Raw genomic sequence first — 17,354 nt, 5'->3', positions numbered from 1 at the left:
CTGACGGATAAACTCTGAGCCCACTCTCCTCATCCAAGTGAATGAAGGAGCCCATAGTGGACATCAGTCATTTCTACCCATCCAACATCCAGACTTCCCTCTTCTGGTAGCAACACCCTGATTTTGCTCTGGGTGGGGAGATGCCCTCCTCCACCCTCTGTCCATGTACTTCATGGGGCTGACCTTGCTTCCAAGGCAGACACAGCCAGGTTCAGCCAATCACAGCAGTCTATTCTCTAGGCCACAGTGACTGGCTAAGGGACAGAACATGTGACCCAATACTGTCCTGGGACACAGTCCCAGGGCTTTTGCTGGAGCTCTCTGTGCATTCTTTCCCCATCAGAATGTAAAATGATAGGAGTCTAGAGCAAAGCCAGCAGAACAGAGAAAAAGAGGCAAGAAATGGAAAGATCAAGCTGTGATATCATCCTTTGAGCCCCCGGATTCAGCCCTTCCTGAAGCTAATGTGAGCATTTAAGGTTTCTCCCTGGCTCAGGCCAGTTGGGCTTGGGTTTCTGTACTTTGTAACTGGTACCACCGCCTGCAGCAGGCTTGAGAAAGAGCCTGGCTTCTGTTTTGGACACTGGTGTGCAAGCCTGGAAGCAAAGCTGATGAGCAGGGCAACAGAGGGAAGGCTGTGAAGGGGAGGGAGAAAGAGTGGGAGGAGGGACCCAGCACCAGGGCTGCCAGGGGACAGGCTGGAAGAGAAAAGAGAGGATGGCCGGGTGAATGTGACGCCATGTTGCTCTGTGGGGTGTGATGTAAGCTGCTCCTTGTCCCTCCAGGGAATCTTTAGTAAAGTGACATTTACACTCCCACTCTCAGTGCATGAAAGTCCTGCTATTCCACCTCCACGCGAACACTCAGTATTGTCAGTCTTTTTAATGTCAGTCCTTCTGGTGGGTATCTCCCTGTGGTTTTACTTTCCATTTCCCTTAGTGAGATGCTGTTGAGTACCTTTTCATATGTTTACTGGTCACTGGGATCTCCTTTGTGAAGCCCCTACTCAAATCTCTTGTCCAATTTGCTATTGGGTTGCCTGGGGTTTTTTTCTTGTTGATTTATGGGAGCTCTTTATATATTCAGGATATGAGCCCTTTGTTGACTATATATGCTACATATGGCTACAGGTTGCGCACAGAGACCATAGGCTACTCATAGGGCGTAGGTTTATTTGGGATGGGTCAAAAGAGGTCTTTGGACAAGTCATGAAGCTGTTCCAGCTTGGACGTTACAGGAATCTCTGACCCTCACGTCTAGATTACATGGAGTATTCAAGCACAGGCAGGGAGAGCAAGAAAGCAGGAGGGCAGTGGGAAGGAGGAAGACAGAGCCAACAAGTATTCGCCCTGTGCCAATACCTCTGCCCGATGTGTCACCTGCTTCATCTCACTCCTCCTGCCACCCTGGCCTTCCCCGAACATGCCAGACTTGTCTGCACTTCAGAGCCACTGCATGTGCCATTCCCTCTGCCTATGCAGTTATTTGCAGTGCTGGCTCCTTCTCATCATTCAAGTGCATGCTCAAATGTCACCTCCCCAGAGAAGCCTTCCTGAGCACTGCAACTGAGAAAGCGTCTCCACCATCTCTGTGACCTGACTCTGCTTCACAGATTTCCATTCCACGACCGTTGGTAGAGTGCACATCTATCCGCTCACATGGTGCCTGGCTGGCCTGCACACAGAATGTAAGAGCCATCAGGACGAGGCACTAGTCCATCGTATTCACCACTATAACCCCAGGGCCTGAGGCAGTACCAGGCACCTAGCGGGTGCTCAGTAAACATTTGTCAAGTGAATGAATGAACGAGCCTCACAACAACCCCGTCAGGTAAACATCAACACCGTGCCCATTTCACAGATGAGACTCAGAGAAGCAAGGTAACTTGTCCAAGGACTCTGAAAACATGGCAGAGCAGAAGCGGAACCCAGTCCTGCCGACTGCACAGGCTGGCCCTGCCCTCCTTCCCCACTCTAGGTTTTCTTGGAGCTCTGGGGGTGGCGGTTCCATGAATCGGGACTCTGTCTTATACCTGGATTTCCTGGCCCCCAGATGAGCTGGGTCAGAGGGGCCGGGGAGAACGGACTGTGACAGGGACAGCATGGAGGCTGGGACCCTTGCCAAGGCGCAAGCCGGTGCACAAACCGGAAAAACTAGGCCCACCACCATGGTCAACCCATCTCCAGAGATGTCCTGAGAATCCCCAAGTCCAAACACCCCTGCAGAACGGGAACCCTTTTGACAGCAGCCTTGATGGGGAGCTCACTACCTCCTGGGACAGTCCAGCCTTGCCCAGCTCCAAGGGAAACCAAACACGCTAGGGCCTGGCTGGGAGGTCTGGAGGGGGAAGCCCAGCACGTCCAGAACACGGAACTCAGTGCTGCTGGCTATGTGACAAGGAATTAGGTTAAGGAAGGAATCATCAGCTCGTTAACCCGCTCGCCAGACTCCACACACACACAGAGCCTGCTTCAGAGCCGCCGACTGTCACTGCCGGCCTGGACCCGGGTGGAGCAGGACAAGTGCAATATTTTATTTATGTGTCGTGCGTATTGATTAGGAAGAGGTAAATAAATTAGCGGCCTGCCATCTGCAACCACAAGCCTACGGTAAGTGTCTTCCCTCCTCTGCCACCTCGGGAGGGGCCATACCAGCAAAGCCCTGGTCCTGGCAAAGAATGGGCTCCTTTTTTAGTATGATTTTCTCCAGGGTTGGGGCAGCCCGGGAATTACAATTTTTTGAGAAAATGGACATGGGGTACTATTGTAGGCCACTTACCAATAGCTGGTCCCCACACATACCCCCCAGCGAGCCCAGGAGGTGAGCATACTGTGATCTTCATTTTATAAATGAAGACTTAGAGGCTCAGAGACATTAGGTCACTTGCCTAGGGTCACACAGTGCAGGGGAGAAAGGCCAGACCAGGAGGTGACTTACGTTCCCAGCTCTGGTGCTGATCCCGTAACTCTCCTGACCCCTCTCTGTTGGATGGGAAAGTAAAACACGACAGGACAGACTCCACACGGGGCTGTGTGGACAATCAAATTGCCACACATCCCAAGTGGCCTTCAAGCCCACCACGGAGGCTCCGGACCCCATGCTGAAGGGGAACCCTGCCCCTGCTGAAGGGGAACCCCACCCCTGCTCCAGTCCTGCTGTGTGACTCTGGGAGCATCAGGGAACCTCTCAGAGCCTCAGTTTTCTCCTCTGTAAAATGGAGAAACAACTGGGCGGGGAAGGGCATAGGCTGTGAGGAAAAGGACCTCAAAGGTGTGGAAAGGCTTGTAAAATGCAGGTCCGGTGGGAGGCAGGAGGCGGGCTAGGGTCAAGGACCTTGGGGGAGGAAGGAACTCAGAATGCCAAATGGTGCGACAAAGCCCAAAGAGGGGCCATCACTTGCCCAGGGTCACACAGCAGTCATGGCCATCAGGAGCCTCAGACCATCTGCCCCCAGGTCTCGGAGACAGAGCCCAGAGCGCTGAGTCCAGCACCTCCCAAGCTCAGCCTAGATCTGAATCTTTTATGAAGCATCATAAATCTCCCCGGAATCGCTCCTGCCCAAGCCCACAAGCCCTGCCTCACTGCCTTTGCCTCCCTGCAGGGATTTTTCATTAAATTAAGTGCAGAATCCGATGCAGTTGCTTTTGATTTTCCCTGAGGGGCCACCGGCCACCTCCTTCCAGGGAGCTTGCCGGGGCCAGAGCTGCTGCAGGGCACTCACACACCCCCTCATACAAACATCATAGAGCTTTCTAGATAAAATATTATTATTATTTTTTTTAAAGATTTTATTTATTTATTTGACAGAGATAGAGACAGCCAGCGAGAGAGGGAACACAAGCGGGGGAGTGGGAGAGGAAGAAGCAGGCTCACAGCAGAGGAGCCTGATGTGGGGCTCGATCCCATAACGCCGGGATCACGCCCTGAGCCGAAGGCAGACGCTTAACCGCTGTGCCACCCAGGCGCCCCTAAAATATTATTTTTTAAGATGTTTGATTTCATATCTTCAGAGCTGATGTTAGTAAGCCCCTACTAGGAGCCGGCAAAAGCCCCAGGAGGCAGAATCAGCCCATTTCACATACAAGGATAGTTCAGAGCAAACACGGGCCCATCAGACCCCCAATTCTGGGGCCCAGTGAGGTCAGGGGAACTGCTGATGCGCAGAGCCAACCTGTTCTAGGGCCACTGTCAGACAGAACAGGTGTGAGCCGCAGCGAGGAGACAGGTCAGACCTCAAGGAGGCCAGGCAGTGGCCTGGGGGCATTCTGGAGCAAGCAAGTCTCGCCTCTGGACTTTCTTCATGAAGAGGGAGCAACAGTAACAGCAGCTAGTTCAACCAGGCCCCTACTGTGTGCCGGGCACTGCGACAGTCTTCCATGACTCTCCAAAGAAACACATACACCTCCCCTCCACCTGCCAGGCCTGCCAGCCTCACCCCATTCCGCTCCCCCGCTCCCCCACCGCACTGTGGCCACACTGGCCTCCAGTCCTCAAACATGCACAATGTGCCCAGGGCCTTTGCCCCTGCCATTCCCTCCGCCTGGAATCCTCCTCTCCCAGTTTCTGCCTTAACTGGTCCCAGCACACGTCACCTCCTCCAGAAGGCCCTCTCTGACCACCCATCATCCTCTTTCATCTCATCCCTTTCTTGTTGTCTGAGCAGCACTTTCCCCTGTGAACTCTTATTTCTTTCTCCACCAGTTTATGGTTTGTCTCCCCTGTTCCATAAGGACAAAGACTGTCTGGTTAACTACTGTATCCCAGCACTTAGAACACTGGCTAGGCACACGGTAGGTCCTAGTTAAAACCACAGAACGAAAGGAAAAAGGAAGGAATCAAGCTACACAGTGTCCGAATGCCAGGACCACGACAAGGGCAGGAGGGAGGCAGCAAATGCCTGGGGTTTGGGCAAGATGATGACAGCCCTCCCCTCCCCACTGGAGGTTGGTTCCCTGCATGGAAGGTGCTAGGGGGAGGGATTAGGGGAGGGGGTGGCTTCCCAGAGGGAGTGGGGAAGACTGGTGGGATACGGAGAGGGCAAAATGGCCTGGAACGTGAGGAACAGCACACTCCAGGAGATTACACAGCCATTAAGAATGACAAGTGTAAGAAATAACATCTGCAGGGGGAAAAAACCCACGCAGAATTACACCAAGGCTGATGACGGCCACAGGAAAGCTGAGACTTACTGCGGCCTCATTTATAACAGCAAAATGCTGGCAACAGCCTTGCTATCCAACCGCAGGGGAGCAGGTAAATAAACTCTGCCTGGTGCAGACACCCCAGGGGGCATTCTGTAGCTAATCCTATAAAACTAAGCAAAGAAAAAAAAAACCATAAAATGGTATATGTCATATGATCTTAACAAAAGTAGACAGTGGGGAAAAAAGACTGGAAGGAAATGCACCCAAGTTGTCTATGGATGGTGGGTTGATGGAGGATGATTTTAATTTTCTTCTTGGCTTTTCCTTCCAAAATGGTCTACATTTAGCAATAACTGCATACTTAATCAGAGAGAAAGTAACTTAATATAAAAGGATATTCTTGGGGCGCCTGGGTGGCTCAAGCCGGTTAAGTGACAGACTCTTGATTTCGGCTCAGGTCATGATTTTAGGGCCGTGAGATGTAGTCCCATATCAGGCTCCGTGCTGGATGTGCAGTCTGCTCGAGATTCTCTCTCCCTCTCCCTCTGCCCCTCCCCCTGCTTGTGCTAGCGCTCTCTCTCTCTCAAATAAATAAAATGAAAACTTTTTATTTTAAAAAAAAGGATGCTTTTTTTTAATGATGGCAAGAGGCCAGAGAAACATGTACATATTAGTGCTGTATGGAGAAGGAGGGACATTGCAATTTTTTTCAACTGATATTGCTGTGTTTAATTATTTAAAGTAGTTTAAACACACAACGAACATTTTTTAAGTGTTATCTTTTTTAACTGGAGACAGAAAAAGGATGAACTGTGAAACTAGTCAACAGGAGGGCTGAGAAATGAGTCCTAGCTCGGCATGAAGTGGGGCACATCTCTTCTCTCTGGGCCTCAGTCTCCCAGGCTGCAAAATGGCATTAACCACGCCCATCGTCGGTGTAGAATCCAAGCCTCGATAGAAAAGGGTGCGCCCATGCCCAGCACCTAGCAGATGCTCCGTAAAAGTTGCTCTCTGCCCTCCAGGCAAGGGAGATGCCAGCCCAGGAGCCCAGGGTCCTCCCAACTACTATAGTCCAATAGGTAGGCAGGAGCTGGTCCTCAAACCCTTTTGATCTTGCACCCCATGTACATAAAAATGTCCGTGCGTTCCTCTGCCATAACACACATATTGGTTACGACTTAGCCCCGTATTACCGTGTCTGCGTATCGCTCACATTATAAACATACACAAAACTAGAAAACACGAAAATGTGTTAGAAAACAAATGAAAACTAAAGCTCTTAATATTTTTTTCCCATCTCTTTCCTCAGGAGACTGTCCTGAGTGAGGCATCCCTGCCCCCCTGTGAGTCTGTGGGCTCCTGGACGGCAGAGACCCCCGAGGTCCCCGTCAGCACAGAGTGCCAGCAAACAGCCAGCAGTTGAGAGTAGTTCAGAGGGACGCCTGTGGTTTGGGCTGGCTTATCGCTGAAAGAAACAATAGCAAAAAGAAAAGCATTCAAACCAGCGTCTAATCCCTCAGGTCTGAGGAACCCTGACCTCCCACGGGACCTGCGCGCTGCTCTCTCTGGACACAGTCCCCCCGCCTAGGACCTGAGGGAGCTGGACCAAGTGGCTTCTGAGGGAGGGTGCTCTCTGCTGTCCTCAGGCATCATCCCCTTGAGCCCCTTCCCGCCCACTTGAGGGAGGCAGCTCTCCTGGGAGGCTGGGAGGCCCAGTGATTTACACCCTCCTGGGGCCCACCCTCACTATAAAGTACAGCTGTCCCCACCCTGCCTGTCCCCTAGGACTCCTGCCAAGCATAGCCAGCTGCCCACAAACCCCCAGACATAAATCTTGAGGCCCAGTTCCATCAGCACAGAAGGCAAGCAGCAAATTTGAGGCTCTCGGGTCTCTGGCAGTGAAGCTCCCTGGGAGAATTCATCTTTCACCCTAGGATAAATTATCCTTGTGGACTAGAGAGGGGAAGCATCTGTTCATAGAGTTGAAAAATGGTTGTTCGAAGGGCACCCCTCCATGGGGTTCCCCAGCCGGGCTGCCAGCTCCCAGGGCTACCCATCCAGGGGCCTCCAGGACAGACGCTTCTAGGCAGATCTCTCACCCTCAGCCCCCTACACTCCACCTCTGCCTGCCCCCTGGCTCAGTGAAAGGCACCAGCATGACCCCCCAGGCCAGGAGGAATCCCAGGCAGGAAACTCTGAGTGTCATCCAGGCCCGGCCCTCCACATCGGTCCACTGCCACGTCTGGCCCCTTCTGCCACCTATGTCCCTCTGCTCTGGGCCGGCAGTCTCCACCCTGTGGAGCAGACAGGCCACAGGCCAAACCAAAGCTACCATCTAGCCCTGGGACCTTGAACAAGCAAACCCACCTCAAATCTTTTCTCCTCTTTTGTAAAATTACATGAATCCCAAAGGGAGCTACACATCTGAACAGCCATTCTGGAGAGCCGTGTGGTGCTGGGTGCTGAGAACCATCTCTTTCCCAACCTGGGGGCTTATGTTGCTCTTCAGGGACCACAGATCTCATGACAAATGAGCAAGGTACAGAAGTGCATGACGGTATGCTACTATTTGTGTAAAAGGAAGGGAAAGCGTGTGTATGCATAGTGCTAGGAATCGGTGACCGCGTTCCCTTTGGCAGAAGGGGTGGGGGCTCGGCAAGTGGGAGCAGGGGTTCAAGAAAGATCACTAATGTGGTCGGAAGTTTCTCATCTGAGCCACGTGACCCCTGTGTTTTCATGCCAGTCTGCCCCCGATGGACAGTTGGTTTATCTCCTTTCTCCCCCTCCATGAACACCGCCACAAATGTTTCTGTCCACGATGCCTTATGCATCTCTGCTAGATTTTCTTCTCTAGACTAGAAAATACTTACCATACTTAGAAAAGGAGTAGCCAGGTCAAAGGGTGTAAGTGCTTTCCAAATTGCCAGCTAACTTGTCAAACTGCCCTCCTACATGCCTCCCCTTCCTGCATGTCAGCTTCTGCGTCCCCCGTGATCTCACCAACACAAGACGCTATGGATTTTTTAACTTCCCCTTAAAATTGATACTGTGCTGCTGTTTCTCTGAGCATTTTCCTCATGCTAACAGAATAATCCCCTAAAATGTTGAGGTCGGCTATCTTTTCATTCACTTTCTGGCCATTTGCGTATCTTCTAGTAACTTCCTGGTTGAATCCATGACACCCCTACTAGACTGTGTATCTTTTCTTATTGCTTTGCAGGAGACCCTGATATACACTGGATATCAGTCTTTACCTGTGATGTAGGTTGTAAGTACTTTCCCTCCTGACCGTGGCTTGTCTTGGAACCTCGTGAATAGCGCCTTTGGTCCTAGATAACTTCTACATTTTTATGTAGTCCAATGTTGCAATCCTTTCTTTTACGGCATCTACTTTTGTAGCTTCTGTTTCCTCCGATAAGGCTGATAACCTGACCTTGCGGGGTAGTTAGGGGGAGCAGAGACTGTGTGAATAAGGCACCTGCAGTGCCGAGCAGACCCTCCCAACATGGTCATTTTGGGGGTCTCCCTGACTCCTCTTGCCTCTCATGCCCCAGCCGCCAGCAGGAGCTTCCTGAACACATCACCCTCCTGCTTAAAAACCCTTCCTTCAGCCGCCTGAAGATGACGAAGTTCGAACTCCTTTAGTGGCTGAGTTCAAGGTCTCAAACACAAACACCACTAAGGGTGAGCAAGGGAGTGAATGCATCGGTGGCCAGACGGGGAGCGTGGCAAGCAGACCCCCAGCCCACAAAGGACAGCAGAAATGTAAGCCCAGGTAACCAGATCCTCTGAAGAAAGCTGTGGATCTATTTCTTTTTTTAGTGCCAAATCCCACCCCCCAACGCACACACACAGCGCACGCAGCGGACATGCCAGCCACGCTGCACAACTGTGGTCACACCAGGTTCTTCTCAGCTCTGTGCCTTTGCACACACTGATCTCTTGGCCTCCAGTGCCCTTCTCTTCCTGGCCACTCCTCCTTGCTCTTTAAAACCCCGGTCAGAGGTCAGTGCCAATTCCCAAACGCCAGGCAGAATTCCATGCCCCTTCCCTGAGTTCCCCATTGCTTGTGACTCCTGGAACCAGAATTCCAAAGAAAGCAGCCAGGGGTCACAGAAAGAGCCCTGGTTTGGGAGAAAGACAAAGCCCGCTTTGCCACTTCCTAGCAGTGCATCCACCCTTAGCCAAGTGACGTAACCTCTCTGTGCCTCAGGTTCCCAATTGTGAGACAGAGATAGCCAGACCCACACGTGGTCAGGTTTCCGGGAATATAAAGTGAAAGGGTATAAAAGAAGTAGCTGCCAGGTAGCAGAGGCTTAATAATGAAATTGCAGAATGAAAGAATGAATGGAAAGAAGAATAAATATTTCCTCGAATGCTCGGACATACAGGTGAGGCATGGTCCTGCTCAGTGAGTAACTGGGCACTGCCCTCACCGTGCCAGTCGCCGTCCCACGAGCACACCCCACTCCGTAGCTGGCAAAGCCCTCCCCCATCTGTCATCTCTGGAGCCTCATGACAGTTCTCTTGGAGGCTGGTACTGCTCCCATTTTACAGAGAAGAGAAGTGAAGCTCAACAAGGCAAAGCGGAGAGGTCTGTTTAGAGAATGGAATGAGGGGCGCCTGGGGGGCTCAGTCGGCTCAGCATCTGCCTTGGGCTTAGGTCATGATCTCGGGGTCCTGGGATCGAGTCCCGCATCAGAAACTCCTTGCTCAGCCTTTCTCTCGAAAAACAAACAAACAAACAAATAAATAAATAAATAAATAAATAAATAATATCTTTAAAAAAAAAAAAAGAACGGAATGAGGTGGGGACTGCACAGCAGGCAGGGAGAGGCTATTCCACTCAATGGGGAGCCCTGTGCGCACCAGGAACTCAGGCCAAGTCAGAGCCCCTCTGAGCCCCAACATCCTCGTCACTAGGGCGCTGCGAGTGAAGGATGTAAATACGGTCAGCCCAGGGCCCTGTTCACAGGAGATGCTCAGAAAGGTGTGTTCTTCCCCTTCCTTTCTATTTCATGCACCCACTCACTTAGTGGGCACCTACTGTATGTCGGACCCTATGCTGGGTGCCACAGACCCACAGATGGCCTAGACGGGGCTCCTGCCCCTGGAGCTCTGTGTGTAGTAGAGGAGACAGGTGAGCGGACATAGTTATGCTCCAAAAGGAAAGGGGCCAGGACAAACGTGGTGGGAGAGACTAACTCTGCCACGTCAGAGGAGGGGGACAACAGGAAGCTGCCCCTTGGCCTGGCCTGTGTTTGGAACCAGAGGAAACAATCTTCTGCCAGGTGGAGAAGAGGGAGGAGGAAAGGCACTCCAGGCAGGGTGGCAGCCTGAGCAAAGGCTCAGAGGTGGGGCAGAACAAGGTCTGTGCATGACTAAGGAGGGAAGAGAGGTTACTGCAGCCAGATGGCAAAGGGCCTTGAATACGAGAGGCCCCCAACTCCAAAAGGAACGCTGCTCGGCCCTCAGGATCTTTGTTTGAATCAGTGCTTAACATTCTGGAGTTGCGAGGTGGCATGCAAAACTCTGGGTCTTTAGCTTCTCCAGAAAAATCGGATCTGGGATGCTGAGCCAGAGCTCCTATAAGGTCTATATTCTCTGTCCCCCAGACCCATTTCACTCCCTTCATCCGCAAATATTTACTGAGCAACTACTATGTGTCAGGCAATGTATTGGTTACCAGGGAATAAGATAGAGAATAAGAAAGACACAGCCACAGCCCTCATGACACTTGCATACTAGTGAGAGAAGGGCAACAAACAAGGATATAACATAAGGTCAGGCAGTGCAAAACACCGGAAAGAAAAAGAAAGTTATGCAGCTAAAAAGCTGCCATTTTAGATGGGACGGTCAGGGAAGGCCTCTCTGAGGACGAAACAGTTGCATAGACCTAAATGAAATGAGTGAATCGTGCACATGTAAGATCAATCCAGCAGAGGGAACAGCAAGTGCAAAGGCCCTGGGACCTTCTTCACTCATCTTTTGGGTCACTTGCCTTGCCCCTTTAGGCATGTAAGTGTGAGACCTCTCCTGTAAGTAACGGAGCACATGAGGAATGTATAAACAGACGGAAACCACGCCCTGATGTATGTTTCAGATAAAATACCTCCCACCAGTGGTGAGAGAGACACCGGAAATAGACAATGAATGGAAGACATGGTATGATATGTCTCCAGTAGGAAACAGGATGATGTTTTTTTCCAATGACACAGAGGCAGAGGAGGCTCATCATACATGGAACATTAAAACTCAAGCACAGGACAGAGAAACCAAGGGTGGGAGCAGGGAAATCCTCATTTCCTTCCCCACCAGCTGCCTCATCTACCAAGCCCTGCACAGTGGGAGGCAGGAGTGGGGAAGAGAGACTAAGAATGCTAAAGTTTCTGCAGCCCTGGAGCTGGGTGGTGGTGGTGTTGCCACGTTTTGTTTTTCCCCAAGCCGACCTGGGCTGCTGCATTAGAAAGTCAACTGCAAAGGAAACATTCTGGTGGGTTTTGCTTGTTTGTCCCCTTCCTAAGCAAAATTAAAGTGTGGATTCCTTGTCCCTTCACCCACAAAGTACAAGAAAAAGAGGGCATTATTGTTCTAAAGAAGGAGAGGGGAGGAAAAAACAGACCTATGGTCTTCTACCAACCTTCTGGGCTGGGGTGGGGGAGGCAATTCTGCCAAATGACATCACAGTCCGTGTCACGGGACATAACTTCTGCCACTCAAAGCTTTATTTGCATTTTTAGAGATAGGGGAACTGTTGAAAATCAGCTCCAAGGTTGACACTGCAGTTATTAAAACCAAACGAAAGAGCCTTTCCCAAGTCTGGCTGGTTCTTCTTAAATTTATCTGGGCCCCCACTACCTGATTTAAGGCAGTGAGCAGATGTTTCACAGCAGGAAGCGCATTAGCTCCAGATGCCACCGCTTTGTTCAAGACGGGCACACACATGCACTGGCAACCACACACACACACACACGCACACACGAGTGCGCGCGCACACACACACATACACACAGGACTCAGGGCAACGAACATTCGCAAGCTCCCCTTCCAGCACTTGGCATGCCCGCATGGACCATTTGTAACCTCTGCCTGCAGTTCTGACAGAGAGATGAGCAGCAGGAGTGAGTAGCCAATCAGATCCCGCCCCATCGTCTTCCCGTTGTCTCCTAGGTAACCAGCACAGGGACACATCAGCTAGCTGGGTACCACGGATACATACACACACACACACACACACACGCACACACACACAAGTCCATAATTGCAGGGACACCGGATGTGCCCGTCAGAACCCTAGACAGCTCCCCCGAGCGGCATTCAATGCCTTTGGTCCCTGCCTGTCTGGCAGCCTCAGCCCCTACAGCTTTCCCACCTCCGCTCCTTTACTCATGCCATTCCTCTGCCTGGCGTGCCTCTCCCCACTGCCTTCTCCATCACTCAAAACCTTGCTCATCTTCAGAGCCAGCCCAAGTGCTTGGTCAAGACTTCCAAAGGCTCCCAACATGGAATAAAATCCACGCTCCTTCCCCTACGGTGATCTGGTCTTTCATGATCTGCCTCCTCCAGCCTCACTGCTCATCACTCTCCCTCTCCCTCGCTCCTTGTTCTTCCTCCAACAGGTCAAACTGGTCCTCTCCACACTACGCCCTGCAGACCAGGCCTTTTCTTGGTACTTGCTGTTCCCTCGCCTACTAACTCTGCCTTCTGCTCTTGGCAGGCCTGAGCCTTCTTGCTCCTTAGTCTCGGCTCAAAAGTCACCTTTCAGAGAGGCTTTCCCTGACCACCCCCGGCTACCCTGTCTGGAGAAGTTCCCTCTGCTGGGACTCCCCACAACATTGCCCTCTGCTCTTCTGTTGCCCTCATCCCATTCGTGATTCTAGAACTGTCCCGTTCCTATTTATATTTCCTTGCCCCCTGTCTCCCCTCCCTAGAATGTGAAGTCTGCTCCAGCAGGGTCTTTGTCTCGTTCATGGCCGTATCCCCAGCCCCCAGAACAAGCCCAATAAATATTTGTTGAATGAATAAAAAGTCATTTCCTCCTCACTGCTCCTGTATTTCCCCATCTCTCTAATAAGAAGAGATGACTTCTATTAACCCTCCTGGCTCACATTCCAAGAGTCCATTAGAGAGCAGAGAGGACTGGCATAAGGAGGAAAATTAATCAGGCCACACCACGGGAAGGATCTGCCAGTAGAAGCTGACCCGCCCCGGGCTGCAGCGCCCCCTCCTCCGAGCAGCGTGCCCACTCAGAATTGCTGCGGCCTTCAACTTCACGTTCCCCAAGCACTGGGCACCTTGAACTTTTGTTATCTGAGGGACTGGGGGCGACTCAAAGCTGAGGACTGGCTTTCATTTTTTGGATCCCACACAGGAATCAGCAAGAACTTGGGGGTGGGGGGGCACGGGGGAGTCCTCTGGAAGCATGTACTGCAGTGAAGAGAAAAAAAAATGTGTCATTGTCTAGGATCACAAACATCAAACTGGAATGTCATTAGAACACAAGTCACACACACACACGCACGCACGCACGCACATACAAACTCAGAAGCATCATGAAGCTAGAATCAGTTTCCCAATCCCAGTGGCTGTCTGTGTCTCTCTTCGACGGACATGACTACGACTTCAGGCTCCAAAAACTGCAGAGTGATCTGGACACATGTGCTGTGCAAGTGTGCGGGAGCATAACGGGGAGCGGAACCACGCTTTTGGCCAACCTCCTTGGGGAAGGCCGGATGGTGGATTCAAGTAGCCACATGGTAGACACAACCCGATTGGATCCCCCAAACCCTAGCAGTGGAGAGCCTCAACGTGGCTCCTCACACCCCGGAAATCCACCCTGAGTCCTGAGTTACTCCACTGACCAATGCGCCAGCTCATTCCCCCAAATGTGAAGGTAAAGCAGCTGTAAGGATCAAGAAAGGGAGCGCAGGGTTAGCGTTTCTCGATCATCTACTATGGGCTAGGCTTTGTACAAGAATCTGTGAACACTGACTCCTCAAGACCACCCTGCAAGGTTACGCTTCCCACTTCATGGACTGGGGGGGGGAAACTGAAGCCCAGAAGAATTGAGTATGTCACAGAGCTGGCAAATGGAGAGGCCTAAGTCCAGCTCATGAGTCTGGTCTTCTCTCCCCAGCGCCTTAAATTATACCACAGAATAGGCCGGTAAGCTGGTTTTATTGAAAATATGCCTCCCGCTGACTTTTCACGGAGGATGCCAGGTCCATATCCCTGTCTCTGCGTCTCTCTCTGTCACTCTTGGGCTTGACTGACCTCCTCCCATGAGCCTCTTATCAAGCTGGACACATATATCAAAGCCTCTCACTTGAGATCCAGCCCACAGGAACCAATGTTCCCGTGGCCCAGAGAAAGCCAGGGATTTTGTCTTTTTAAAATAGTAATTTCCTGCCAGCACGGGTGAACGCACCAGCCACCCTCTGATTTAGTGCTGAGCTCAAGGATCAATCTCAAGTAAGATTTTCCAGGGAAAACTCAAATCCTGGGTACCTCCTGGCACTGACGAACGGAGAAGTGGCCTCCTCTCAAAAGAAGTGGCCAGTGGCAGGCAAAATGAATGTAGGTGTCCCAAGACCCACATGCCTCATGCATGTCGCATGTGAGCCTCATTGATACCTGCATGCATCTCAAACATGACACCCACGTGCCTCCATGCACACCTCACACACACACAACAGACACACACCCCGCCCACATGCCTCAACCATGCCCCCCACACACATACACACACAGGGTGGGGAGTGCGAATCAGAAGCAAGACAGCAACCCCCTCTGTCCCAGGACATCACAGCTCTCACTTCAGAGCCTGCTCTGGGCTACGTGCTATCCCAGGGCCAAGACCTCATTTCATCTCCCTAGGAACCTCACAGGACAATCATTAGGCCCTCCCGTTAGAGATACAGAAAAGTGAGCCTCAGAGAGTGGGAATGACTCGTCCAAGAGCACAGAGCATGCCTGTGGTCGAGCTGCCCCGTTTTCTGAAGGGCCAAGCTCAGACTGAACGTTGGCCATGGGTACCTGGTTCTTCTCAGGGGCACTCCTCCAAGATCTTCTTGTTGGTAGGCTTATCCACCTTCCTCCTCCCTCAACCCCAGAGAAGGAAACCCGGGCACCCTCTGTGACCTATAGCTGTGCCATCAGTACCAACTCAAGTTGGAGGAGGGGAGGAAGGTCCTCCCTCTCCGCTGGGCAGAGCTATTAGCCTGCCAGGGTGCTGGGGCACCAGCTAAGGCCTGACGAGGGTCTAACCAAGACTCTCCACAGGCCCTGCTGCCAGGTCGTCAGAACCTAGGGCCACAGTGGCGTAGAGGTTACAGACTTGACTTAACCCTGGGGACAGGGCAGGAGGGGCAGGGATGAGTTCTCGCGGTCACCCTCCTCTTCCCCTCCCCCATGACCCACACAGGAGCTCCTGGCCTGGGCTGGAAATGGATCCTTCCCTATGAACTGAGCCGGGCCCAACTTGGGTGTCAGACAGGAAGAGGGGGGGTGCTGGACACCACCAAGATCTTGTTGGTCACAAAGACTTAAGTTCATACCCCAGGTTTACCACCTACTGGCCCTGTGACCTTGGGCAGGCGGCTTCCTCTCTCTGAGGCTCAGTGTCCTCACCTGTAAAGTGGAAAGAACGACAGCGCCCTCCCGAGGGGGTGGCTGTGAAGGTTAAAGACAGGAGCAGATGTGCTTCAGGGTGCCAGTAAGTCCGCCATAATGCCCCCCTAAGTGAGCAGAGAGTGGGCGGCTGCCAGTCCCACCTCACTCTAACCCTGACTCACAGCTCTCGCAATTCCTAACTAACACCGAATCCGAACTTTCCTCAGCAGTGGCAGGGCCCGGGCGCGGGTCCTTCCTCCTCCCTCCGCCACCGCGGTTCCGACAACAGGTACAGGCGTGGAGCAGCCCTGGAGGCGCCCCGGCGGAGGGGGATGCGCCGCAGCGCTGCGGCAGGCCAGGCCAGGGCTGGGGGCAGTGCGGCCGAATCTACCCCCCACCCCCGCATCCCCTCCCGCCTCCGGCCTCTTTGCAACTTTAACGAACTGCAGACCGTGGGGTCGGCGCGGGGGTACCGCCGGGCGTGCGAAGAAAAGTTGGGTCCCGGTGACTGCAGCGTCGGGATCCGAAGTCCCCCAACGAGAGCACCCGCACATTCCGACCCCCGGCAAACTCGCCGGGAGCGGGGAGGCACGTGGTGGCCGCGCCGGCCAGGGCTCGCTCCGGGAACCGGATTCGCGAGCGGGTCCGGGGCTGCGCCCTCGAGGGTTCAGAGGCTGCGCTCCAGCCTCTAGCGGCCGCCCTGCCCCGGGTCCCACCTCCGCGCGCCCTGCGGAGCGCCCCCGCAGGTTTCCCCGGCCAGGCTCCGCTCCGCGCCGCGCCGCGCGTCCTGCGGTGACCCCGCAAGCTCCGCGCCTCGGACGCGGCCGCCCGCCCTTCGCAATCTCCAGCGGAGACCCTCGGCCGGTGCCCCCGGCCAGCTTGGCGCTGGGTCCGCCCTCCGCGCCCCGCGCCGCGCCGGTGCTCACCCGACCGGACAGCAGCCGCGTCCTACCTTCGTCCGGTAGCCGCTGCAGGCAGAGCGCGAGGTTCCTCCGCCAGCCCCGCATCCCGGCGGCCGCCCTGGCGGCGGGCGGGGGCGGGCGCGGAGAGCCAGGCTGGAGGGGGACCCCGCGCAACCCGCGCGCTCTCGCCCCCGCCGCTCCCCTCCCAAGGCCCGCACCGCCAGCATTTCCAGGCTCCGCAGCCCTGCGCTCTCCAAGTCACATCCTAATAATGCTAATCACCGCCAATTAGTCAATGAATGAATGAGTGAAACAACGAATGCGTTAAATAAATGGTGAAGAAGTGAGTGGATGAGTGAATGATCGGGTTATAGACTAGTGAGAAAATGAGTGACTGAATGAATGAATGAGTTAGTGAATTGATGAATGAGAAAATTAGTGGCTGAATAAATGGGTGAAGGAATATGTAAATAAGTGACCGAGGGAATAAATGAATGAACCAGGGAATCAATGAATGAGTGCACCCTTGCCTCAAGCCTGTAAGCGGGGTAGGACCCCCCACAGAAGACCTCACCCCCGCCCCGAGAGGGAGGCCTTTGGGTGGCATCTTGCAGAGGAGACAGAGGAGGCCCAGGGAGGGTGGGGCCTGTCCATGGACACACAGCGAAGGCTGGAGGCCAGCAGGAAGGAGGTCGGT

The 17,354-nt window shown here is 53.1% G+C and overlaps 1 protein-coding gene across 1 annotated transcript in view; it reads right to left on the bottom strand.

Annotated features, from left to right (window-relative positions):
- GRIP2 (glutamate receptor interacting protein 2) overlaps positions 1–16,781 on the bottom strand; it is a 98,163-nt gene extending 81,382 nt beyond the window's left edge. The window contains exon 1 of the mRNA XM_034658822.1: positions 16,708–16,781. Within this exon, the coding sequence (XP_034514713.1) occupies positions 16,708–16,762 (55 nt within the window). The 5' untranslated portion in view covers positions 16,763–16,781. The remainder of the gene's footprint in view (positions 1–16,707) is intronic.
- Positions 16,782–17,354: the final 573 nt, after the last annotated feature.

The sequence above is a fragment of the Ailuropoda melanoleuca genome, chromosome 4, assembly GCF_002007445.2.
Source record: "Ailuropoda melanoleuca isolate Jingjing chromosome 4, ASM200744v2, whole genome shotgun sequence".
Lineage (NCBI taxonomy): Eukaryota > Metazoa > Chordata > Mammalia > Carnivora > Ursidae > Ailuropoda > Ailuropoda melanoleuca.
This window is presented reverse-complemented; position numbering and strand designations above follow the sequence as displayed.